Below are 26,247 nucleotides of genomic sequence, written 5' to 3'. Positions count from 1 at the left end.
TGTGTGGGATGGCTAATGGGAACACCGCCAAGAGACTCAGGAGATGCTGGTACCACCAAGCCAAAGTCACCTCTCTGCTGAGGAAGTGGGCGGTGGCCCTCTTGATTGCCGAGATCTTGTCCTCCGACGGAAATACCTTCTCAGCGCAAGTGTCCGAGATGAGGCCCAAGAATGCCAAGGTATGTGTGGGCTGCAGCTGCGACTTCTTGAGATTGAGCGAGAAGCCCAGATCGTGCAGCATGTTCATAAGGGCATGGGAAGAGTGGTGAACCGCTTCCGGAGATGTAGCCCTGACAAGCCAGTCAGAGGTATGGCTAGATGTGGAGGCCCTGCACTCTGAGAAGGGCCGCCACTGCATTCATGAGCCTAGTAAAGACCCTGGGGGCCGAGCTGAGGTCAAAAGGAAGGACCTTGAATTGAAAATGGTAGCCCATGATCCTGAACCGAAGGAAAGAACGATGGGGCAGCCAAATCGGGATGTGTAGGTACGGGTCCTTCATATCCAGGCAGCATATCCAGTCTCCCTTGCCCAATGTCTCCGCTATAAAAGCTGGCGTAACCATCTTGAATTTTTGCGGTGGTAAGGAGAGCTTGAGGGTTTAAAGGCACAGCACAACGCGCAGGCCCGCCTGGTTCTTCTGAATGGCGAAAATCCTGGAATAAAAGCCCAAGCATCGCTGGGAGGCTGGTACTTCCTCCACTGTCTGGCTCTCTACCTGGCTCTCTACGAGCGAGAGGATATCCGCCAGAACAGTTGCTGTCCCAACTTGAAGGAGTGGAGGGGAGGAGGGAGGAGAGCCTGGGATGGGTAGGCGGTACCCCGTAGATACTACAGAGAGGATTCCAGGGGTCAGTGAAATTCTGGTGCCAGAAATGTGTATGGAGAGCAAGCCTGCCCCCCACTGGAGACACGTGGACCCAAAGGGACGTGTCATGCCTTCTTTCCCTCTGAGGCTGTCGCGGAGAAGGGTGACTGGAAAAAGCCCTTACTCCCCCAGCCCCCTTTTTGTTGCTTGCGCCGGTTCGGAGACTGTGAGCAGTCAGGCTGCCTGGATCTCCATTCCTAGAAGTTGCGGAACCCTCCGTATGTACGCCCCCTGTCGGAGCGCTGCTGTAACTGGGTGTACGTCTTGGGCGTGGTCTTGGTCAAAGTGGATAAAGACTTGGCTGTTTGTGAGCTGTTTTTCTTCTTGTCCAGCTCTTCGTCCGTGGAGGAGTGGAAGAGCCCCCCGCACCGCCTCAAATGGCAGATCTAATATGCGTTCCTGGACGTCCGGGTTGAACTTCGTTGCCCGGAGCCAGGCTGTCCTTCTCATGTTCGTAGCGATACAGATGGCACGGCCAGAGGTGTCAATATGGACCATGGTGGATTCCACGAGGTCCTGCGCCACCAGCTTGGCCTCAGCCAGTCCCGCCTTAAAACACGATTGGCTCTGAGTTCCGGGAGGAAGTCTGCAATTTACCGCCATAACCTTTGGTTAGTAGCAGCCAGCATGGCATTGGCCTGACGAAGATGCAAAGACACGTTGGAATACAGCTTCTTCCTGTACATCTCCAAGATAACCTCCTCTTTGCCTAGCAGCGTCGCTGAGGAGGAGGCCGACTGAGGCTTGGAGTATAGGGATGCCGCAGCGATCACAGAGGAGTGTGGTTGAGGATGGGCTGACAGCTGTTAAGCTCACCTGATCTCTGCGGGGGCGCCTGACGCAGCTGGGCGTGGTCGTCTGCTGAGTATGCTTCTGGTCACTCTGTCGGTCAGCAGTCTGCTTTGGACTGAAAGTAGGCAGCTCCTTGAGTGCAAGCTTGGTGGGCTCTCCATCCTGCTCGTCTATGCAGGGGGGCAGTTGCTGGTGAAGTTTGAAGGGCCGAGTTACTTCACTGGTCCTTCAAGAGACGGTAGGTGTGTCCAGACCAGCTGTGGCTAACCTTGTGGTTCTCACAATTCTGCTTTTCCATGTCACGACTGTTCTTTCCTCTATTCCTTTGTATGTGTTTCACACTTGTTCTCTTTTCTCTCTCCGTTCTTCCTTTGCGAGTGTTTTGTATTCTTGTATTCTTTCAAGCTTCTTCTCTCCGTTCTTTCTATGCATGTCCCTTTGTATTCTTTCACACTTTTTAACCATGCATGCCGATTTACATGTTATTTTCCTCTTGTGTTTGCAGGTTGGACCGGAGTCGGCGGAACGCTGAAGGCTTGCGGTTCACTCTGCGGTGCGGTTGAATGCCACTGATGAAGAGGACAGGCAAGTTCAAGTGAGCGAAGCGCTGGTGCTATGTTGTAGGTTTTGATGTTGCTAACCTGTTTTGTGTTGCAGGGTGCAGCTCACGAACGGTGGATGATCAAGGAATCCAGGCGATGTTCAGGACCTCCATAGGATTCTCAGGTAAACAGAGATGTTAACGTTGTCTTGCTTTCTTCTTCCCTGCAGGTCGGCGGCCGGATCAAGATTGGAATTCGTGGAGCGCTGGAGCTAGACACGGTGAGCGTTACGCTGCTGGGATGCAGAGCAACATGAAGCACGGATTCAAGTTTGGCCGTGGCTTATATAGCCAGCCTCGCCCATGCGTTCAACCACACCCAATAAACTAGACTGCACGGTCCAACTGGATCATAGGACCCTGATTTCCTGTCCTCCATGTTTGGTGCAGACTTCTATTAACCACAATGATGAGCCTGGTGCCAAAGGCGCCAACCCTGAGACCAGGTGGTCCTCTTCAGTTGTGAGGGGCCCCTTTTGGTTACTTGTTGGCACAATGCTCTCACTGTGGGTCGGGGACAGGGGTGCAAATGGGTATCATGAGTACTGACCATGACAATAGCAAGAGTGTATCCCCCTCCATCTGGCTGTACTTGGCGTCCAGGTGTCGATTGACCGGCTGGACAGAGTGGAGCTTGAGCAAACCCTTTTTGGGCAGGGAGACTACATCGGTCTGCAGTGGAATTCCCATTTTGGCAGAGGGGCGTTGTGCGAGGACTTCAGCCAGAACTCCCTCCGCCGGCTGCTCAACCTCGGGCTGAGGTAGGCCCAGGTAATCCGCCAGCCCTGCAAGACGTTCGCGGAAGGCCCTGGCTGAGGATGGTGTCGGGATCCTCCTCCACATCCGTATCCTGTGGGTCAGGAGGATCCTGCCAAGGTGGAGGAGTAGCGAGAGCTGGGGTACAGAGACCAGAGCCATAGGCTGGGGCGAGGCTGGTGCGGATCAGCCTGAGGAATCAGCTGGGGAGCCAGAGGCAGAGGCTGCGCCGGGGGCACCGAAGGTAGTGCCTGCGGTGCTGGTAGCATCGTAGGGAGCACATCCCTAAAGGCGTCCCTGAGGATAACCCCCATCTGAGGGGACGTCATGAGCCTGGCGAACCTCTCGAAGAACCCCTCTTCACAGGCCGGAGAGGTGGTAGGGGGTAGTGACTAGGTAGCGGGGGGCTGCTGGAGCCGCTGCATACCCTGCCCGTAAGGACGCAGAGCGAACCTGCCCTGCGCAAATGAAGGATAAGCTGTTGGCCACGTACCTAGTTGAGGCCAGTGCCACCTTGACACTTGTTCTTCGCCGAACTCCTGGAATGGCGTCAGACGGGTGCCCATGTTTGACACGGCGGCCATTTTGTCAAGCTGCCTGCCACATGCCTGCGTTGTGTTGCTCGGCTCGCTGGGCCCAGCCTCCTCCAAGACTCTTGAGTGTGGATTGCGAGGCCTACCCTGCTCCTCGGGCCTAAAATCCGGTAGGTGCGACACCCTCGACCCGGGGGTTGGTAGAGCTGCGTTTAGGCACCCCCCCTCGGACGTATTTCCAGTAGTAGGGCGTAGCCCCTCGGAGATAATGCCGGTACAAGGGTAGGGCCCCTCGGATGAAAATCCAGTACAAGAGCCTTCCGGTCCCCCTACACTGTCCCCGGGAGGATCTAAGGATCCCTCGGCCGGTAGCTGAAGCAGCCTCGGTGCACGTGCTTGTACAAGGACCTGAGCGGTCCCTCCCGCGCGGGCGAGTCCTTGGGAAGGAGTCTCCTTTGCGGGGTGCGATGGAAAATAGAGGCCCTACCTTGGGCCTGGTTCGATGTTTCGCAAAGTTCTTCAGGTCCTCTGGAGGCAACTTCTGAAAGAGCTCCCTCCACCTGGCTAGTCTGTTCTTCAGCGATTTCGATGACAGGGCATTGCACAAGCTTGGCAGCTGTGGTCGGGGCCAAGGCAACGTAGGCAGAGGGCTTTGGGGTCTGACGTTGGGAAGAGCCGTTGCAGGATGGACACCTGCTGAACCTTGTGGAAGTCAACATGCGCCGCTGGGAAGAAGCGGGACGCCTGAGGACCGAGTACCTGAATGATAAGAAAGGCAAAAAAGACAAAGCGAAGTATCCGCGCGTGGAATTACATGGCCGAAGCCAAACCCCAGGAGCGCTGGTGAATTTGGCCCATTCCCATCGACACGGAAAAGGGGACTGAGGTGTGGCACCAGAAGGTGGAGTCAGGGCAACGCATGCTCCCTGGGCCGCACTCCTGCGCGCCTCTAAATTTAAAGGAGAAGAAGGTTTTTTCTGGTGAAAAAGGTTCAGTCTCCCGTTCTTTGGACGGGACGCCCATGCAGAATGGAGGAACGGGGACAGGACGTAAGAGTATAGCATTTGATTTAAAAAAACGCAGGCAAGTACGCAGATGCATAGATACAGACAGTACTCTTGGAATAATCACTGGACAGCTCCCCTAACCCTTACAAAGTCCAACCCTCAGATGGTGTGGGGGACTTGTGCCCAAATGTTACTAGTTCCAAAGTATACACTCTTCAGATAGGTTTATATAGACAGTGTCAGTGGTTACGATTAATAAAGAGTCATGAAAAGTTAGATAATGCTCAGATCAATCCCAACACACTAGGATAGGCCTAGGGAGTTCCAGACTTCAAAACCTTCAATGAAGGATTGATGGTCTGTCTTGGTTCCTTTTGCAGGGTCTAGACAGAAGACATACTTTGTTTAGCAGGATTTAGTTCTGGTTGGTAGCTGTACTTGGGAATCCGTTGCAGACAGCTTACAATAAAAGCACTAAATGAAGTGAGGTGATTTTCTTCTGGATAAATGGCCATGGGACACACCAGAGACACAAAGACAAGAGTCAACAAAGCTCACCACGGTCAGGAGGCAAAAGGCGATCGTCTAGATGCGAACACAGGAGCAGGTCCAATACAGATTCCCTTGGAAACAGCTGAAAATGCTGGAGCAGTCGACTTGTAGCACAAGCTGAAGATCTGCTAAAGGGTCTTCTCAAAACGACAACTGTAACGAAGTAGCCCAAGAGCGCTGGTAAGTGGACTGGTTGGCCTAGGGACACTGCCGAAGGATCAGCCGGCACGGATCCTCGAGCAGGGGGGTAAGGGAGGTGGGAGGGTCGAGACTCTACGTTCCCACTGGTTCTGGTGTCGAAGCACCAGCGAAGGACGTCTTGAGAGCAGGACAGAGGAGCAGGGCTTTACTGGGACAGCAGTTGAATCGATGCAGGTCAGCTGCAGGTGGTCGCCCACAGGTCATCAGCGGGCTGCTCTTCTTTGTAGAATTGATGGCTCCAACCTTGATATGATTAACAGTTGCAGGAGCCCTCTTTTTATCCAAGACTCACAATGGGAGCAAGCCCAACGATAGTAAGGATATGCACCATTCGAACATCCAGTGGCTATTCAGTCATGGATAGCCACTTGTCACCACATCTGCCCAGAAACAGACATTCAGGCACCAGAGATGTGTACTGGGACTAGACAGTCCCAGCCCCCCTTCTCTGGCAGACATACAGCCAACCAATCCTGTGAATCCACAGCTTTTCCCGGAAAATGCATTTCCATAAAAGGCTTTTCCTGACCTGTGAATAGTGCTGCAGATGAGATTTGGAAGTGGGAGTATTTTCACTCACTATTTTTTCAAGTTGGAAGTAAAATGATGATTTAGAGAGTACAAATATAAATTCAATTCCCAACGGGAGTATGTTCCAAGTAAAAATATGTTTTAACTGGAAAACGGAATTGTTTTTGTAATTCCTTTGCACCTAGTTAGTCATACACATTAAAAGATGCACTTTTACTTCTTCCGATCATGCAGTTATAACAGTAGTTTCTTCCTGTGGCACTATTTGTAGTACGGGTCCAAACATATCCATATAGCTGTGTGAGTGAAAGCAGAGGCACAAGGTCCTACGTGTCAGTTTCCTATTTCTTTTGTTGGAGTATTTTGACTCCGTTTTTATTTTTTGGGAGTATATGCCTATTTTTAGGGAGTAAAAGTAGCCGATACACTCCTTATTTGCAGGGATGCCTGCAAAGGCAGGAAAGAAGGCCATAGAATATTATGACCAAACAACAAATGAAAAACCTTGTGGCACAGCCATTTTAGGGTGCTAGCCACCTTTAGTAGTAATTTGCACTAAATGCAAAAGTGCATGAGTAAAAATGTCATGAAATTGATAAATATCACTGCTGCAACCAGCTTGTCTTAGGCACATTGTAAAATAACCAAAAAGCCCTTACATAAAAAGATAGGATACAAAAGTATCCTAGCTGCACTTCACTGTAAGGTGATGTGTGCAATTTTAACAATACAAGTATTCAATAAGAGACAGTCTCTCAGTACTGACAGTCTTAGGGACCTGTGTTTCCCCACAAAAAGGGCTAAGGGAAGTAAAGCAGAAGGCTTTACTGACCTCCAAATGTCAGGGCATGGTTCCAAAGAAGCAAAAAAAAGGGTGTGCCATAGAAATGAAGGGAAAGTTGCAAAAAGAAAATCCTTAAACATAAGCTTTGCTTGTAAAGTTACGACATACCCACTCCTTTCTGGGGATAAGAAAATCTCAGCCATACCAGCAAGGATTAACATTGGAAACCAAATTGGGGAAGGTCTTGGTGAGCTAAGTGCCTTTTGGTTTGGATGTTATATAATGAGTTACTGTTCATTGCAACCAAGAAATAGGGAGGGCTCTAGTCAGGGCAGGAGGTCTGCCTTTGGGACACTAATTGGTTAAGATGGAGAAATTGTAACTACTCTAAAACACAAGGACACATAGGAACTACACTTTCAAGTTGAATAGACAGTTGACTGCGGATGAGAGTGGAAGCAAATAAAGTGAAAAGTAATGTTCGTCTCCATGTGTGATATAATCAGACACTTCCACTGTTTAATGGATTCATCTTTATTACGCTAGAATCAAATAATAAAGAGAAAAGGAACAATAAGGTGCAAATAGCAACAATGAATACATAACGGTGCAGCGTCCAGTATAACCCCCTACCCAAAAACCTGTGAATCACGTTGCGGGTGTGGGAGGTGAGAAAAATCCAGTATGATCAGGTCAGCTTGGCTATGCCACCATATATATTACCATTTTAAATAGTTTTTCTATGGTGAAAGGTTAAGTAGCAAATATTTTCAGCAATAGATTCATTTAAATGTGTCTCGGGGATAAGCAAAGGAGTTTTCTGACTGCGTGGCGTAGAAGAGGCAGTGTTGCAAGAACAGTTTCTGTAGGTACTCAACCATTCCCCCCTCAATAGGTTTTACCATCAGACATGATCCTGAATTTGACACACTGGTCAACCAGTAATTAGTGGAGCGATTACAGCACAAGGTCAAGGTTTTTAATAGACTTCAGATCAAAGAACATTCTTGTGCCAAGTTCTGAATTCACTAGTGTTTTTATGTTTACTTTTCGGAGACGCCTCTTAGACACTACTGTAATAATTTAAATGGGAAAGAAGCAATGCGTTAGTGAATTGCAACCAATAGTTGGAAGAGTGGGAGCTCAGTGGTGTAGATGGCAATAGAAGAGGGAGGACACTCACCGGAGTAGAGGCCATTTTAATGGTATAGAGCTCTTGGCTGTATACCATACTAGCAGATCTTTTGAATTGGATCTGTGCAGGCCTACAAAGATTATCTTGTAGAGTTGAATGTGTTTCAGGAATTAATGTATGTGACACAGATTAACTAACCTGTTTTCCACCAAACAGAAGGGAAGATTAGTCTTGTCCATGTACATTTGTAATTGGACACAGTGCCAGGCTTCCACAACAGTCAATGACCAACTGTATACATTAAATTTGAACAGTGGAGAGTTTTCAGAAACATACATCTTTAAATCATATAAAAGACCTTTGTGCACATCCTGATTCTTGATGTTGTTTGGAAATGTATGAAGAATTACATTTTAGTGCCGGGCAAAAGACACCCAAATACTATAACCAATAGGCTTGCAGAACATGTGTCAGATATAGAGAACAGACATCACAGCTTTTAAAACAGAGTACAATCTGGAATTTATTATTAGCACCTGGCTAGATTATCAGATTAATTACCGTAACCAGTTCCCAGTCTATAACATACATTTATTTTCCAGGTGCCAGACTCTTTTATCCATGTCCAGTGCTTTCACTGTCTGGTGTCTGATTGGGACTTTCATGGACTCACAGTAAACTGTGGTTGATAAAGAACCGTTTTGACTGTGTGACTGTTTATCAACTGAGTCTACGAATTCTCGTACATAAATTAATAGAATCATTTGAGGAAAACAGCATTTATTTCAGCTTTGCAACAGGAAAGAGCTTGAAAAATCATGTTTGCATTGCATTAGGACATACCCAGATGCTAAGAGGTCACTGACTGGATTCCATGCACAAATAAATACTTCCGATTCATGGCCACGAAGCACAACTGCTTTGTTAGGAGGGATTTCCACATCCCCATCTACTTCCATCATGTCGGTATGATTATCTGCATCATTGGAAAAAGCACAAAATGAAACGTAAAGATAAAAAGGCAAAGTTGCAACATTTTAGTCATTTGTATGAACCAGGGCTCCAGATTAACATTTTGCCATAGGAGCCAATTTGCTCCAACAGTGAACATTTTGCGAGCTTAATCAAAGGACACTTTTTAAAGTGACTGGAAATTTAAAATGAAACTGCATTAATATTATCAAAATCATTTTCTATATCATTTAATCAAGAGTGACACAAAGAAACCGGTTCCTCACTCACTTTTGAACCATATCAGCAGTCTGAGTTGAACATTTGTAGAATGTTCAGTGTCTTTCGAGCTATCTTGCTTGCATATGAAAGTGAGGTAGCAAAATTGGACTGCAATTGATTAGCCACCTTTTTACATGGGTGATTTTTTAAAAGAGATTTAGAAAGTAAGTGCATACCCTTTACTTCTTCTGTTAAACACAAACTTGTATCGCTTGTGCTTCTGCCAAGTCAGCCTCTGACTTATCGGAAAAAGGAGGAGTGGTAGTGATGACAGGCCATGATGGAACCTTAGGCCTAGTGGTTCTTCACAAAAGTTGATTACCTCAATATGCCTCTCGATTGCTCACATTACAGAAAAGGCCTCCATCAACCATGGTTGAATGACGTTTTTTCACCACATCTATTGTGTGTGCAAACACTCTTAACATAGCGTTTGTGTACCATGCATGCAAACATGCTCCATTCCTTTCTGAAGATCTATGCCTAGTGCAGCTACTTCCTCTGCATTCTTGGACCTTAATCCTAGATTTATAATGGGAAAAAGCAGCAATGCAGTGCCTAAAAGATATAGAGTAAGACCGGACAGGCATTTTCCAAATGGAAGGGGCATTTGTTGTGGTACAGGAACTGCTTCTGCAGTTGATGGAAAGGCTTAATGCAGAGCCAGCTGCTCAAGTGCCTCAACTGACCAGTGTGGATGGAGGCAAATAGCATCAAAGCAGTTATGTACAAAAGAAGAGTAGTGGAAGAGGGCAAAAGAGGCACATTACTTGTTGAGGTTAGTGAACAAGTCTCCTTGCAGGACATGGAACCCCAGTGACCGGCAGTGTCCTTGGTGTTTGCTGGAAGTGAAGGGTGAATGTTGGAGCTCAACAGGGGCTAAGTATTTGCTCAGGGCTTTTGAAGAGATCCCAACTCTGCGATTGAAGGTAAAAGCTGTGGCGATATACACTGACCGGCATCGCCTCCGGGGATCAGTGGATGGGGAGAAGCCGCTGATGTTACAGAGCCTGGTGGGGATGGGAGCAAGTTTTAAGCCTTACCTGTCACTGCGACAGTGGATTGCTGGCTACCAACCATAGGAGGTGCATCTGAATGCGTTGTGGCTTAACGCAACTGTTGCTAGTGGGCGGTGGCAATTACTGTAAGGCTGTCGAGAAGAGAAACAGATGACCCAGGCCCCCCCAGGAAACCATAACAAGACAACACAAATCCGAAATAGAGAAAAGGAACAGTGGTAGTAAACCATCCTCCTTGTGTAGCAGAGAAGGAACAAGTTACTGCTCTTTAACTCCGGTTCTCCAGCATGGGTCTTGCATGGATTCACAGGGTCATGAATATTCCCAGTTAGTCTTGGAATCCTTGGTAAAAGAAAGCGGTTTCACTTTAGACTGAAATCTGCTTGTGTCCTCTATAACCAATCACTATCCTTGGGTCATACTGCCACTAGCCAATGACACTTGTCCTCCTAAGCTCCAGCCCTATTGGCCATAATCAGATTTGGTAGAGTAAGTAAAGTGGAGGTATGAACCAAGAAGAGCCACAGAGGGGAAGGAGGGAGGGTTTGCAGGTGAATCCATCTCCAGCATGGGGTCTTGCATGGATTCCCATGCTCATGAATTTGATTACAAAGCAGTGCATATACACAACCACGGGAGGTGGCAAGGCTTAACAGAAGCAATACACTTGCCCCTGGAATAGACTCACCTCAAGCAAACGGGTTTCGTAGCACCGCTTGGCCGACCCGGAATCCTTGTTGATGCAGTAGAATCTCATGAAGGTGTGAGTGGACTTCCACGTAGCAGCCATGCAGTTGTCAAGCAGGGGAATACTAGAGAGAAACGCTGTCATTGCTGCGATGGCTCTGGTGGAGTGGGTTCTCTGCCAACCTGGAAAAGGTCTGTTGGCCAGACGATTACAGTGCAAGACACAGCCGGAGAGCCACCTGTATATGGAAGCCTTGGAGTCTTCCCCAGTCCCACAGGTCCACAATTGACGAACAGTTGAGATGTCTTCTGAAAATACTTCATGCGTGCCACATAGAACTTCAGGGAACGAGCAAGATCCAGTGAATGCAATGCCCCTTCAGCAGGCGATATGATATATATGATATGGCATTTGTAACACGCCTATAAACAAGTGTTTCAAGGCGCGACGAGGCAGGGAGGGGGGGAACAGACAACGATCCTACTAGGCCAGGTGTCATTCAGATCGCACATGTGCAAGGGTGGAGGGGAAGGGAAAAGTGCAAGGGGAAAGGGAGAGGGGAAAAGTGCAGTACAGGGTTGGTAGAATACAAGATAAATAATAAGGGCCCGCTGGTGGCAAGTGCAAGGTAAGTGCAGACAAGTGCTGGGAGGGGGGCTGTAGGGATACAGAGACAGTCCTGCAGTGCAGGGGTTGCCAGGGAGGCAGTGCAGGGGAGAGTGGCTGGGCCAAGGACCGAGAACAGTGGGTAGCCCAGTTGCAGATTCAGTGCAATTTCAGTGATTAGCAGGGGAGAGGGGGAGAGAAAGCAGAAGCAAAGAGGAAGGTTTTGAGGTGCTTCCGGAACCGGAGATGGTTATCCTCAAGTTTCAGGGAGGCAGGAAGGCTGTTCCAGAGGGAGGTCCCTGCTGCGGAGAGAGATCTACCACCAACTCGTTGCTTGGAGAAGCGGCTGACCCTGAGGGAGTTGGAGGCGGATGAGCGAAGAGCTCGAGATGGAAGATATTTAGGAAGAGAGAGTTGAAGGTATTTTGGCCCCAAGCCCCAGAAGGCCTTGTGGAGAATGCAGAGGGTTTTGAACGTAATCCTCGCAGCCACTGGGAGCCAGTGTAGAGATTTCAGTCCTGCAGACATACAGTCCCTGGGCTTGAGGCCAAGGACAAGTCTTGCAGTCCTGTTCTGGATGAGTTGCAGAGGGCGGAGAGTAGAGGCAGGCATATTTAGATAGAGGCTGTTACAGTAGTCCAGCTTTGAGAGAACCAGGGCTCTGGAGACAGTGAGCTTCTGGGGGAAGGAGAGGAAAGGAAGTATACCTCTGAGGAGGTGCAGCTGGAAGTGTGACTTCTTGGAGACATCAGATATGTGAGGAGTCGAAGATGACCCTGAGGTTTTTTGCCTAGCGGGTAGGAGCAGGAAGAGGGCCAAGAGAGGCCGGCCAGAGGGGTGCAGAAGGGTTTAGAAAACTGGCAGGACCAAAGGCTCGTTGAGATGAAACTCCAAATGAGCCTTCGCCATTAAGGTGGGATGGGCCCGCAGCACCACCTTTGTAACGTGGAAGGCCAAGTATGGCCGCTTGCAGGAGAGGGCCTGGATCTACCCGATCTGCCGGAAAGAGGTGATGGTCACCAGGAAAGCAGTCCTTCCACAAAAGAAATTTCAGAGGAGCCTGATGCATGGCTCAAATGGAGGCCCCATGAGCTTAGTCAAAACCACCTTGAGCTAATCAAACCCGGGTAGGCGCCTTAACGGGTGGAAAAGTCCTGAAGAGGTCTTTGAGGAACTCCTTGATGAGCCTGTGCAACCACAGTGAGGGTTGCCCGGGTGTAGCGGGATATGGCAGTCAGATGAACTTTGATGGAGGCGCCTCCTTGGGCGTCTGCATCCTGGCCTGTGGACGACGCCAATGCTGGCCCTCTGCAGCCGTAGGCCTGGGAGCTGGCACCTGTAGGCTTTCTGGGTGGTGAGCGGCATCCTGACGATAGGGGGAAGTGTACCCCTTGGAGGACTTTGATACCCTTCCTTGTGGAAAAAGAAAGGACAACCTTCTTTGTTGTAGGGTCCCCAGAGAGTGCGCTGTCTGCGTATCAGTTTTGATAGCAGGAGCATCTCATCCACTGCCTTACCAAATAAGTTATGTCCAGAACATTGGACTGCACGTCCGCCTGGAAGTTCGTGGACTTCACCCAACCCAAGCATTGAAGGGACACACCACTGACCATCGGAAGGAAGCCAGAATCTGCTATGTCCAGTGCCACAGTAATGGCGTGATCCAGGAGAGTGAGGTGGCATCGGAACAGGGTCATGGCCTTTGCCTTCTTGTCGTCCGGCAGGAAATCGAATATCAGATCTTGTACCAAAGCTCCCTGTCCTAACGCGACAGGATAGCAAGAGCATTGGTGACCTTGACGGTGGAAGCTGCGGTGTAGATGATGCATTTGCCCACTGCATCTAGCTTCTTGCCTTCCTGGTCTGGGGGCACCATCCAAGAGGATGGAGGGGTGGATGAGTGCTTCCTGGTGGCAGCTGACACCACCAAGTCTGGGGAGGGTTTGACCGGATACCCCTGGGAGCTGAATCCAGCACCCTGTATTTCTCCTCCAGCCGGTCACCTCTTGGGGGGTGTTGTGTTTGGCATCTTCATAAGGGCAAATCCGTCCTCCCAGATGTCAAACAATGGAATCGGCATGACTGTCTTCCTCAAGGACTCACATTGCTGAAAGAGGAACCCCGTCATCCTCCTCCGGCAGCAGACTGAAGAGCTTTGACCCCTGTGAGATCATGGTGTGGAAGGAGCCAATTTTGTCTGGCGAGGAAGCCCTGGCGGGCTCATCAGTACCCAGTAGGGGTGTCACGGTATTAGTTTTATGACGGTACAATAACCTTCTTGCCAAATGACGGTATATCATGGTTATCGCGGTATAGCAGGTGGTGTTAACTAATCTTAACAAATATTTTCTAAAAGGTCATAAATTGTCAGATTTATCATCACAAACAAAACCAGGCACCCAAGGCCAGAATTGGGCTTTTCAACATACTTTCCACTGAAATGCCACTCTTGCTTCCACCAAACACACGTGTGGAGAGGGGGAGGAGGAGAGGGGGGGGGGGGGGGGGGGCTGCGACTGGCAAAGCAAACTGAATAGCTTTTCTAAAGTGGTCATTTAGGCTTTTAGCTCCCCCACTGGCTACTGGTGAAGATGAACATGTTGCCATCTTGATAACCTGCATGCCACAGATCAATGGAGGCTGATGGTAGTATACGCTTGTGCACATATACCCACAGAGATTAGTACATTTAACAGTGTGACTTATTATATGTAAATTCAATGATGGAACCAGGGAAATCCCCCATTGTCATATGTTTAGAAAACATTATCCATTATAAATATATAAACCCCAAAGCCGCTAACTCAAAGTCCCGGGAGGATAGCTCAGCGACAACGTGCGCGCCTTGGAAGCAAGATGACACGAAGCAACACAGGTTCCATCCCCGGGTCTGTGCTTAGAAACCTCTGGGTGTTTAAGCGCGTTATAAATACGCAACTAAGACAAAAACAATTACGCAACTAAATAAACAATTTCTTTAACACCGCCTCGATGCCCGCAGGCTGTGTGAGCGCTTTAAAAAAATAAAAGTAAACCCTTTTCCTTCTTGGCACTGTATTTATTCTTCCTATTGATAACATTGATTTTGTGTCAGGCACGTGTGGTTGATGGAATGGAATTAAAAACTGCTCAAACTGAAACTACTTTGCAGACGGCACATCCAACAGTGCAAGACCAAGACTGCGCAGCACTTGCTTACTGCAGCCTTTCCAAATCAGATTGAAAAACACACTTAACGGTATGAACGGTATACCGGTATAAACAATGTGACGGTTATTATTGTTCAATTAAGTGGTTCACGGTATCTTTAACGGTATACCGTAATACCGTTGCATCCCTAGTACCCAGCGGCTCACCGTCAGCAGGGGACAATCCTCAAACTTGTCCGTATGAGCATCTGTGCTAGCTGTGTCTGTGACAGTGTCTGTATGCAGTGGTTCTTCCTCCACCTGGATTAAAGCCCTATGGGTCAGTGTCGGCTGGTGCTTTGGCTGGGGCGGGCTTTGCTGACACATTGGCCTGGGAGGACTTGGTCTTGGGAGACTCCTGCTTGGAGGCCTGCGGGCCGGCCCAGGAACTGGAGCAGCAAGCAGCCTCTGCAGAATTTCAACCGTCAGTGTGCAGGGCAGTGAAAATGTCCAGCGACATGTCCCTGGGTGCTGGCCTAGGAATGGATTCATACTGAAAACTCCTGGAGGAACAAAAGGCAGGTACGGTTCGTCGCATGGACCACCTTCCTAGGGCTGGGCCCTTGGCCCCCTTCATGGTCAGAGTACAAATCCTCAGGCAGTTGTTCATCCTCTGAACTACTGTAGTTATGTGGAGACTTCCTATGAAACCCCACTGGACCTGGGGGAAGACATCTTTGCAAAAAATCTGATGAAAGCAGCAACTCCCTCACACGACCAGAGTCCTTCATGAAGGAGGCAATGGCTGAAATTTGCAAAATTTGTGCCGCCGCTGGCTAAGTCATGGTTAGCACAGCAGACTGAGGCCGTGGAGGCAAGTCTGCCCTCAGTGTTGCCATTGTCGTGAACGTGGAAACTACTGTCGACAAACTTTTAGTTGACAAAGTAATAGTAGATGTCATAGATGAGGTGGTGGCCGCCGACTGAGTTGTGGTCGTCGATGAAGCGGCCGGCGATGGGATGGAGGCATTGGCAGACGAAGTAGTCGTTGACAAGCCGGTGGTGGTTATGGTGGACATAAGCAGCGTTGATTGGGACTGAGACCGAAGATGACGAAGACGAGGGAGCCGCCAGCGGCCCTTCCGCAGCTCTCTCCGACGACTTGTCCTTGGAAGAGGACTTGTGCTTGGAAGGGGTCAGGGACTTCTTCACAGAGGAGCCCCAGCTGGAAGGCTCATTGTCGATGGAGACAGGGAGCGGCCCCTTTCTGAACTAGATCCCGCAGTAGCAGCGACCTTTGTGGAAGCAGATGTTTCACCTTCTTTTGGATCCCCTCGGAAGGAGCATCCTCAATGGACCTCAACCTCTTTCTGAGAAGGAGCACGCTCATGGGACCTGCCGGTCCTCAACAAGGAATGACTGCACCCTCTGGCCACGTCAGAGGCCTTCTCCTCTTTAAGGCAAGTCACCAACCTGCAATAGCAATCCCGGTCTTTGCTGGAAAAACACTGCAGATCTTGCATCCGTCCTCATCGTGGTTCGGATGCAGACAATATAGGCACTTGAACGTTTATGCTGAGGATAAGCACCTCTTCAGGCCACATGATTTGCAGGCCCTGGAGAGACTTCTCTTGCACACTTTCGAAACAATGGAAACTATCTTCACCAACAACAGTTCCCCACTGCCGGTAGTCCACGTGCCACGGTTGACAATTAAAAGGTCAAAGAAAAACTACAAAAACTATGAAAAAAATAGCAAAAAAGTGACAATACTTGATGAGCAAAGTGAGAGGACTCCCAACACTGAAACATGCAGTAAAATTCTGAAGATGGCCTCCAGGGGTGGAGCTTTGGAGGACGAGTGTCACTGACTAGGTGCAATATGACCCAATTGACAGTAATTGGTTATAGAGGAGACGAGCAGTTTTCAGTCTGAAGCGAAAATGCTTTCTTTTTACCAAGGATTACCTGCCAGACGACGGGGAATAATCAGGAGCATGTGAATCCATGCAAGACCCCATGCTGGAGAACACCTCCCACTCCTCATTCATCCCTCAAAATGTAAACAGCAAGAGCCAGAACAGACAACTGAGGCGTTGGGGTAAGCTACTGAACAGAGCCAATAGACAATAATACGAGTATTTAAAGTTTCACTCCAAAATTAATAATAATTTGGCATTTATATAGCGCTACGAACCCTCGGGTATCAGAGCGCTGCTTATTTTTACCCACAGTGCGTGGTGCTCATTTATCGCCCTCGGAAAGATGAAAGGCTGAGTTTGGCCTTGCCGGGATTCGAACCTGCGTTAGCAGGGTCTGCACACATGTCAAAGCGAGCGCTCTACTCGCTGTGCCACTTGACCGGCTAAAAGAACAAAACACTGAGACAAAAGAAGAACAGACCAGCAGGAAGTTTATAATTCACACAATGTGATTAATATGAAAGCGTCGTCATGAAGTCTCCAAACATCAACCCAACACACAAGTGCGCCAGAGCTGGCATGCTGCTTTCTCAAGGCAGCCTCATTAAAGATAGACTGATTCCCCATAGTTCCACATATATTTATATACAGTTCATTTAAAGTGAATTAAACCCTCATCGGCCAAAGAAAGCAAGTAGCTTAGCTTAAAAGAGAATTTCGAATCAAATAAAATCTAGCAATTGTTATACATTAAATTCAACAAAAAAAGCTTTAAAAAAACACTACTTTCTTAATTACAATTCTTTCGAGGACTAATATCAAAACCGTAATTTAAATGTGCAACATATTTAATATTACTACGTTCATGAAATGAGATGTTTCAATGTAACTGCTAAATTAATTTGAATCAACCATGGTAAGATCTGTCCTTCAGTTTTATCACAAGCAGAGCTAAAACCGAGCAACAATACATTAAGCAACAGCTACCTCTACTGTCAGTCACAAGACTTAAAATAAAACTGTGTTACTTGCTAAACAGAGAATAACGGCCTATTCATAAAGTTGTTAGCAGTAGAGGAAGTAACTGGCTGCCAAACGGAAAAATGCAGTAACCTTTTTCAATTTTCAGGGGCAATAGCGACTGTGTTGAGCGCAGTACAGAGGGCTGTGAACCATGCCACACACAGACCATACATAAGCTGCATCCCAATAAGAATGATCGCTGTGCGGTATTGATAAAGAGCGCTAGGCATTGCCATTTGAGCATTTAACCTCTTGCCCAAACTGGGGTTAGTTCTAGTTTTTATGAAAAAACCGAGACTGATTTGTATCAACGTGTAAACGATGAAAGCAAATCCCATCCACCCCACAGAAGTCTTCAGAACAGCAGTACAAAGCCCCGGTAATAACACACCTCATCAGAGGGAACAACCCCCTCGCCAGGACCATTCAACATGCTCCAGCAGGCCCGATCATAGGATCAAAGACCTTTGGCACTGTCCTACTGTCAGAGAAATGGACTGGTTACCTATCCCAGCCACAATACTGTTGACAAAAACCAGCATCACATACAAGGGAACTGCCACCTGGATGTCCACCTACTACGCCCCAAAAGTCAATAACAAGTGGTTTGCGCACACCCAGAAGTCAGATAATCACATGGCTCCAGGAAAAACTGATGCACAAAGGGAAACCTGCATTGGCAATGCCAATAGTTTGGGCTTTTATGTGGGAATTGGAAAGACAGTGCTGTTGCGGCATTTGGCCATTAATGGTAGCAGGTGAAAGATGGTGCGAGTACCTGGGCATCTAACAGCAGCGCCTGACAAATGCCTAATATTTATACACGAGCCAAAGCTGTTGGCTTTGCCAAGTCTTGAATTTCACAGGACTTCAGTGAATGACACATATAGTGCTTATAAACTGAGTGGCTGAAGGCAGGCCTGGTTAATGCATATTAACAAGGGGGGGGGGGGCTCCTGGGAGTCCCTCTGCCAGACATTAGTCCTGGTTACGAGAGACTTACCCCGAGTCTTTAGCTCACTATCTTTCACAGAGAAGAAATATCTCAAACATATCGGTCTTTGTCCTGCCCTGGAGCAGTAGCACCGAAATGCTAGGCAATTCTCCTCTGAACAAGAGTACCAACAGCATCCCCAGACACGTGTTTCGGTCTGGGTGGACCTCATCAGTAGGCAGGAGCTGTGTCTCTCTAAGAATAGTGAGCAAGGAGTCCATGTTTGGATTCCCCTAGTAACTTAGTGTGAGACCCAAAGTTACTTAAATATGCAAATTAACAAGCAGGCCTGGTTAAGACATTTTTATTAGACCAGTAGCAGGTTTCCAGATTCAAGTAAGTCACTAACCCTCAGAAGACTGCTTTGAAAAACACTGGCAGGTACTTTCAGTGCAAAGTTTGTTGGTATGGCCCGCTTAAAGCGAGCTCGAAGAGTTGGTGTTTTGGGTGGGGAAGGGGCAGAAACTGGGCGGAATGCAATAGGATTAGTATGGCCATGGGCAGTCAACGGGTGGGCAAATAACCAAATAATACCTACAAACTGTCTGTCCCTCCTCCTACTAGCCCAGACTAAAAAAGCTGGAAACTAGCTTGCATTTCACCAGCTTACTTGAACACTACGCCACTCACAATTAGGATGGACCAATGGCTCTTGCAGTTCAGAAAGGACCATAAGCCCCAGCGCTTCAGGTTGTACACCCCGCAAACACACAAGGCTCTCGTATCCTTCCAGGAGAAATTAAACACCGTCAGCCAGGACCTCTTAAAACAGATGAACTGGTCCCCTCTAGTGCAGGCTTATGATTTTGTTGTTCTCAACCAAGACTGTGCTCTGCTGCCCCCTAGCTAGATTCGGACTATACAAGCCGAAACAAAAAAAAACACAAAATTATAAGGGAGCCTTGCCTCTGGCAGAATTTTGACCGTTGGGACTGGGGTACGACACCCTATGAGGTGGGTGGTGACAGGATTTTGAGGGATGTAGACATTCTTATAAGGTAAGCAGTACTTGTGAACTAGGACTACAGGTTTTCCCTCATAAATGTCATGGATCTTCCTGAGACATGGCACACGCACCACATACAAATGCAGTCTGTTCCCTTTATTGTAACTCCATGGCTTCCGTTAAACAGAAAAGCATTGCAAGGAGAATATCTTCGAGTTACCACGGGTATAGCCCCAAACGAGTGTTGGTATCTGTTGATAATGAGTGGACAAACCGACTGTTCTACTGTGTACTGTATATGTTTAGTCCTCTGGGGTTCAGGGGGGTCTGAATGGAAGCCAAATAGTGTACATTTGAAGAAAAAAGTAGTTAACCCCCAAAAAAAAGCTACGATTATTTCCTTGCGGCCGTAACAGCTGACTCAAATTCCGCATTGGCGTGGTGGCCGTTTCATGGTGTGAGCTGTAACAAACTCACTTTTGAGAGGCTAGGGGATGGGGACTGAGACCCTTAGGCCTAGTGAGAACCGCATGCTCTGCAATGCAAGCCCTAAAGGCCAAATACAGTTATCCCTCAGGGACTCCAACCCAACCGTAGCCTTATGTGATGCACCCCAAGGTGAACTGCAACACTCATCGAGGCAGGGCTGGCCTTAGCCCTGGCAGTGCCCTAGGCGAAACATGTGGTGCCCCCTCCAAAAAAGAAAAATACACACACCAATCTTCAAACACCTGGGCAACACAAACAATGTATGGCAACATGATCCTTTGCAATCTGCCTTTGCTTCTCTACTGCATGTTCTACATAGTAAAACCACACAACATGGCTTAAAGTGGGGGCGTGGCTTAATGGCCGCGTAGAAGGACGTGCTCTGGAGGAGCTCCCGTGGATCCGACACCGATCCTGAAGAAAAAACAGTTTTCAGGAACAAAGCAAGCCAGCAGTATATCCATGGATTTGTGAATAACTGGAACACGCACTGAGCACCAAAAGGGAACGAGTAGCAGCTGGATAAGGGAGCTACAGCAGCCCATAGAAAACTGAGTGCCCGAGTCGCAGATACAAACAAGATGGCCGGCAGCAGACAAAGGGCCATGAACTGACCACGGTGCCGCCAAGGCGATATTCGCTGCTGTGGCCGGGCTCGAGTCTGCCGCGACGTTGAGCTGCCTGTGGAGACTTGCTCGTGCGGGATATGGAACGGCCGGCTGGAGGGGGCCCGCAGGATGAGCCACAGCTGCCGCTTTGATTGGTGGGGCGGGGGTCGCGCCGATGCAGAACTGCTGCATGAGCCCTGCTGGGGGGCAGAAACGGGGTTCTGGTTGGAGGACCCAGCCGGACTTAGACACGGACACTGTAGCCCACGACAAGTGTGGACGCAGCGTAGGACTGCGCTGCCTCCGACTGCTGGGCACGGTTGAGTGCCGAAACAGTAGCCTCCCGGCGGCGCTGCTGCCAATGAAGCAAGGTTGATAAGACAGCGACCTTACGCGTACTGTACTACGCGGGGAGACCCCTGGAGGAGCAGAGACCTTGCAGAGCCGGGGCCCAGGGGGGGGCGGGACAAAACACGTGGGCCCTCACAGAGGCCCAGATTACCGGGGGCCGGGGCCGCGAACAGACCCGCTGGAGCGGGACCTGGTGAAAGCCCTGGGCTGGCCGAACGGTCACCACCGCACGCAGGAGAGGCGCGGGGAAGCAGGAGACGGAGTCCTCTTCGGATAACGGGCCCAAATCAAAGACTGTGGAGCCCCGGGAATCTTGCCAGGAACGTTGGAGGGAACGAACAGCCCGGATATGGGTTGGCAGACACAGGCCTCCAGCACTGCATAACGCCCCCTGCTCTAGAGCAGACGCTGGAACAAGCAAGGGCCTGGGTGAGGAAACTGGAGTGCCCAGGCGGAAGGGTGTATACTGGGACCGGGAAGTAGTATACAAGGCCCAGGAGGGTGCTGAGGAACACGAGCCCGCGCGCAGTACACTACCCGCTGCATACGAGCTGGGGAGGCAACAAACACAGTATAAGCTGGCGACGGGGGACCTGCGCAGGGTAAGCCTGAGGACAAAGGGGGGGCTAAACCGCATCTGGAGCTGTCCACATGTGCTGTGGCCCCCCCACATATCTAAACGAACATGGACAATATAGTGCGCCGCACAGATAAAACCTGAGTACCGAGGATCCCTTCCGCCAGCTGAACAGAACAGTGAAGGCAGCTCACCCGGAACGGTTGAGGAACCCTAGGGTACACGCAAAAAGGATGCTTGGCCCGGCACGGGGTGGACAAAGGCGCCAGAGGCAATACTGTGGGCCGGACGGTTGAGGGGCCCTGGGGGGTCCCGGTGCAAAGGGGTGCAGGACCTGAGAAAGCGCCCGACAACTAGGGGGCTGGCGAAATTACACAGAGCAGAGGCGGGCACGTGGGATAACAGTCCACTGTGAGAGCAACCGGCAGCAGAGGTGTACCCCTAATACAGTCAAAGCAGGTCCTATACATAAAAATAGCCAGACACCACAGAGACCCTCACAAAAGAGGAAGTTGCGCTGGCTCACATACTGCGGGCACGGCACAATGTCTAACAAAGTCGTGAGACCAAAGAACAAACAGCCCACACTGGAGGCCTACACCAAGACACCGCCCGGGACGGAGGGTGCCAGGAGCAGGGACAGAACTACCGCTGCAACAGAGGAGGCCCCAGGCACAATCTAAGAGGTGCTGGCAACAATTGCAGACCTGAAAGTGGCCTGGAGACTAAATTGGGCCTGGCCATGAACAAATGGAAAGTGGCACTAGACCTTAAGGTTGGAGCGGTCCAGGAAGACGTGAACTTACTAAGGCAGGATGTGAGAACACTTGCGGAGCGTACCGGTAACCTGGAAAAAGAGATGGCCCCAAACGCAGTGGAATGCGCTGCCCACAGATCGGAACTCCATGCCTTGTGCAGCGAGTAGGCAACCTGGAAAACAGCAGAAAAAGCGGAAGGTCGCGCTAGACGCAACAACATCCGCATTGTTGGATTACCAGAAGGGATGAAGGGTCTAACCCAACGGAATATGTGGAAACCATGTTGTTACAGGAAATAACCGGAGGGTAACTGACCCAGGGTTTTGCTGTCGAAAGGGCGCAGAGGGCTTTGATGAGGAGGCCGCCCCTGGGAGCTCCCCCCAGGCCATTGATCGCAAAGATTTTAAACTACCGAGATAGGGAAAGAATACTTGATTGTCCCCCCTTTCCAGAAGAATTCGAGAGGGGGCCCGCAAAAATAACTGCATACCCCGACTATACCTTGCAAGTACAACACAACAGAATGAACTTCGGGGCAGTTTAAAGAAGATTGAGAGAAACAGATCATAGATACATGTTGCTGTATCTAGCCAAACTGAAGGTGTTCCACAATAACAAAACTATTTTTTTATTCGCCGGAGGACGCTATGGGCTGGCTGGAAACGCAGAGCCACGCCCAAGAATCGGGGATCCAGACAGAAGCCGGAGGAGATAAGTAACATGCTGTTGTGGCACATGGTGACATAGCGCGAGACACTGGGACTAGAATATAGCATTAAGGATTGTGCGGTTGGGTATGTGCTGGTTCGCAGGATCCGTTTGAACTGAATAAATCTAATAAACAAGGGGGGAGCTCCAGGGAGTCAACCGTTGAAACCCCATAGCATTACGCTTAGTTGGGTCACTTTTAGTTTGGTTTCCTAGCCCTCGATACCACAAGATAGGATCAGAAGCGGGTGGGCCTGAGATCCAGGGATGGAGCTGGGCATTTGTTGGGGTTGGGTAGGGAGGGGAAGGGGTGTGTGCATTGGGGTGTGGGGGAGGAGGAAGTTGGGAGGGAGTTGGGAAAGGGAAGGGAGGCGGGAGGGGGAGGGGAAGAGGTGTTTGTAGTTAAGAGAAGTTTGAATTGGGGAACAAGCCTATATAGACTGAGATGGGAGTGGGATCTGGACTGCAACGATGGGAGGGGAAGGGGAACTCTAATGGGCCATGAGGGACCTTAAAATAATTACGTGTCAGGGGACTATAGTTATCTAAAGAGGAACAAGGTTATGTTGTACCTGCGCAGACAAAAGATAGACATTGCATTGTTGCAGGACACTCACCTGACAAGGGAAAAGATGGAGATGGTAGTGAAGAAATGGAAGGGGATTGTGGTGGGCTCGATATATTCCGCTTATGCTAGAGGAGTGCTCATTTGGGTGGCGCGGCATTTCCCGTTTAAACTGTTGCAGGAAAAGGCAGAAACAGATGGGAGGATGGTCATACTGAGGGGATTGGTGGAGAATAGGGAGATAAGCATTGTAAATACATACGCCCCAAATCAGAATACGGCAGCATATTTGAGAACTCTGTGTACTAACCTTAGCATGTGTATGGGGAGTGCGGTGATCTGGGGTGGGGATTTTAACATTTTATTAAACCCAAGGGTAGATAGATCAGACGGAAAGATTGATAGACCCGCCCCAGCGACTAAAGCGTTGCAGACACTACTAGATGACTTTGGTCTGGCAGATGTGTGGAGAACGAGACACCCCCGAGAAAGGCAATACTTGCACTATTCCGCCCCGCAGCAGTTACACACGAGGCTGGACTATGTCTTTGCTACGTCGGAGGTAATAACTGAGATTACTCAGGCAGAATATAAAGCGAGGGTCCTCTCGGACCACTCGCCCTGGTTCTGGGACGGCAATACTGCCCTCCCCCCCCCCCCGAGAGCAAGGATTCCGACATGGCGCCTCCGAGCAGAGGCACTGAAGGATCCCCTTTTTAGGGAAGATATAAGGGAGGAGATTATAAACTACTTTGAGATAAATACGGGTAGCGTGGACTCGGCGAGCACATTATGGGCAGCCTTTAAGGTGGTGGTGCGAGGTGTAGCCATAGCAAAATCAAAAGGCCTGCAAGGTGGGATCTTGGCTGACCTACAAGGAACAGAAAGGGAACTGGAAAAGGCATTGAAGGGAGGAGGTGACACGGAGAGTGACATGGAGCTGATACTTAAATTGCAGCAGAAATGTGCGGAGCAATGGGAAAGATTGTGCAACCTCAACCATAAAAAATATATAGAAAGGCAGCATGCGGGAGGGGATAAAACAGGAAGGCTTTTGGCATGGTTATACAAGAGCAAAACTCCCAGACCCACGTTTAGAACGATAACGAGAGAAGATGGTAGTGTAGCTGACACCCAAGAGGGAGTTAATCAGGAGTTTGCAGACTATTATAGGGTACTATATGGAGATGAGGAGGAAAGTAGTCATGGGGAGATAATAGAAACACTGGAGGACATAGGACCACCTACAATAAGTGTTGAGGAAAGAGAGGAGCTAGATGCACCGATTACTTTGGAGGAGTTAGGAGAAGTGGTGAGGCAGCTGCCTACTAGTAAGACTCCAGGGGCGGACGGGCTCCCAAGTGAATTTTATAAAGTATATAGGGAGGAAGTGCTCCCCCCCAATCTTTGAAATGTTAAATGAAGCGTTTGAGGTGGGACGGCTGCCGGAGTCACTTAGAGAAGCGATCATAATACTGCTTCCCAAACCCAACAAGCCTGGGCATAGCTGTGGCTCCTACAGACCTTTGTCGATGTTGAACCAAGACAGCAAGATATTGACGGCTGTCTTGGCAAACAGACTGCGCGGAGAGTTATTGGCAAACTAATACACTCCGACCAGACGGGCTATGCCCCGAATAGAAATATAACTCAATAATAGACAACTCCAACTGGGTTGTCAAATGGGGGAGTAAGAACGAGGGCGAAATGGCAATTGTGTCCTTGGACGCGGTAAAGGCCTTCGATTCGGTCAAGTGGCCATGGCTGCTGGTAGCCCTGGCGGGCTATGGTATGGGGCCTGGATACTTAAGGTGGGCGAAGATGTTATATAGTGAACCGCTGGCCAGGGTCAAAACAGGATCAGTGCTATCCGAAAGATGGCAACTTAGTAGAGGCACCAAAAAGAGGTGCCCATGGTCCCCAATGCTCTATATAGGCTCCTACATTATTTTGGGAATATTCCATACCCGATACCCAGGAAGTTCTTCACTAAACTGAACAGTATATGTAGGGATTTCCTGTGGCATGGTACCCGGAATAGGGTGGCACTATGGAAGCTGCAGAACTTTTATGAAAAAGGGGGGGATAAAACTGCCCAATTATGAGGTTTATTATGTAGCGAGCCAGCTGCAATACGTTGCCAAATGGCTCTCAGATGAACAGACCCCCGATTCCAGATTTTTTGGACAGGATTGTGCCCCATTTTATTTGAGAGATGATCTGGCTACCCAAGACAGAAATGGAAGCGCGCCCCAAGATGATGATGCTTGAGTGGAAGGTGTGGCGCCGGGCATGCCAGATGATGGAAAACCCTTTCCCATGCTCCCCGCAGGTACCACTAGTTGCACTGGCAGGAGGAGATAGGCAGCTGAGGATGATAATCAGGAACCACTGGGTATCGGTGGGGTTAGTGACGATGGGAGATATCTGGCGAGAGGGGACCATCATAGATTTTGAAGTGCTGGGGGAGGAAACGGGGTTACACACGGCCCAATATATCACGTATCACAGAATGGTGCAGAGAATTAAGAGAACATGGCCCGAAACGGTACTGGAAGAAGAATCAGATGCTATCAGATACAATTTATGATAGAACGGTGGGGGAGGGGGCACGAGATCTCTAGACTGTACGAGATGATGATGTCCATGATTGGGAAGGAATTAACATAACTAAGACTAGACTGGGAAGCGGAAGTAGGAGCCTCGATCGAGGACGGGATGTGGGAACGTGCCCTGGGGTACCGCAAGAAGGTGTCAAGAAATGCAAGACTAAAACAGATACAACTATATATTATGCACAGGGCATATATGACACCCCAGAGGATATCTAGGTTTGAAAATGCTGGAAGACAAATGCGACGAAGAAAAGGCTGG

At 49.2% G+C, this 26,247-nt stretch overlaps 1 protein-coding gene across 12 annotated transcripts in view; it reads right to left on the bottom strand.

The window, feature by feature from the left end:
* TBL1XR1 (TBL1X/Y related 1) overlaps positions 1-26,247 on the bottom strand; it is a 1,277,138-nt gene that overhangs the window by 723,456 nt on the left and 527,435 nt on the right. For all 12 annotated transcript variants that reach the window (XM_069618704.1, XM_069618702.1, XM_069618706.1 and 9 more), the window contains one exon: positions 8,602-8,734. In XM_069618704.1, coding sequence (XP_069474805.1) covers positions 8,602-8,734 — 133 coding nt within the window. The remainder of the gene's footprint in view (positions 1-8,601; positions 8,735-26,247) is intronic.

This window comes from Ambystoma mexicanum, chromosome 10 (genome assembly GCF_040938575.1).
Source record: "Ambystoma mexicanum isolate Mex_15411 chromosome 10, UKY_AmexF1_1, whole genome shotgun sequence".
Lineage (NCBI taxonomy): Eukaryota > Metazoa > Chordata > Amphibia > Caudata > Ambystomatidae > Ambystoma > Ambystoma mexicanum.
The sequence above is the reverse complement of the archived record's forward strand: the minus strand, read 5'-3'. Positions and strand labels throughout refer to the sequence as shown.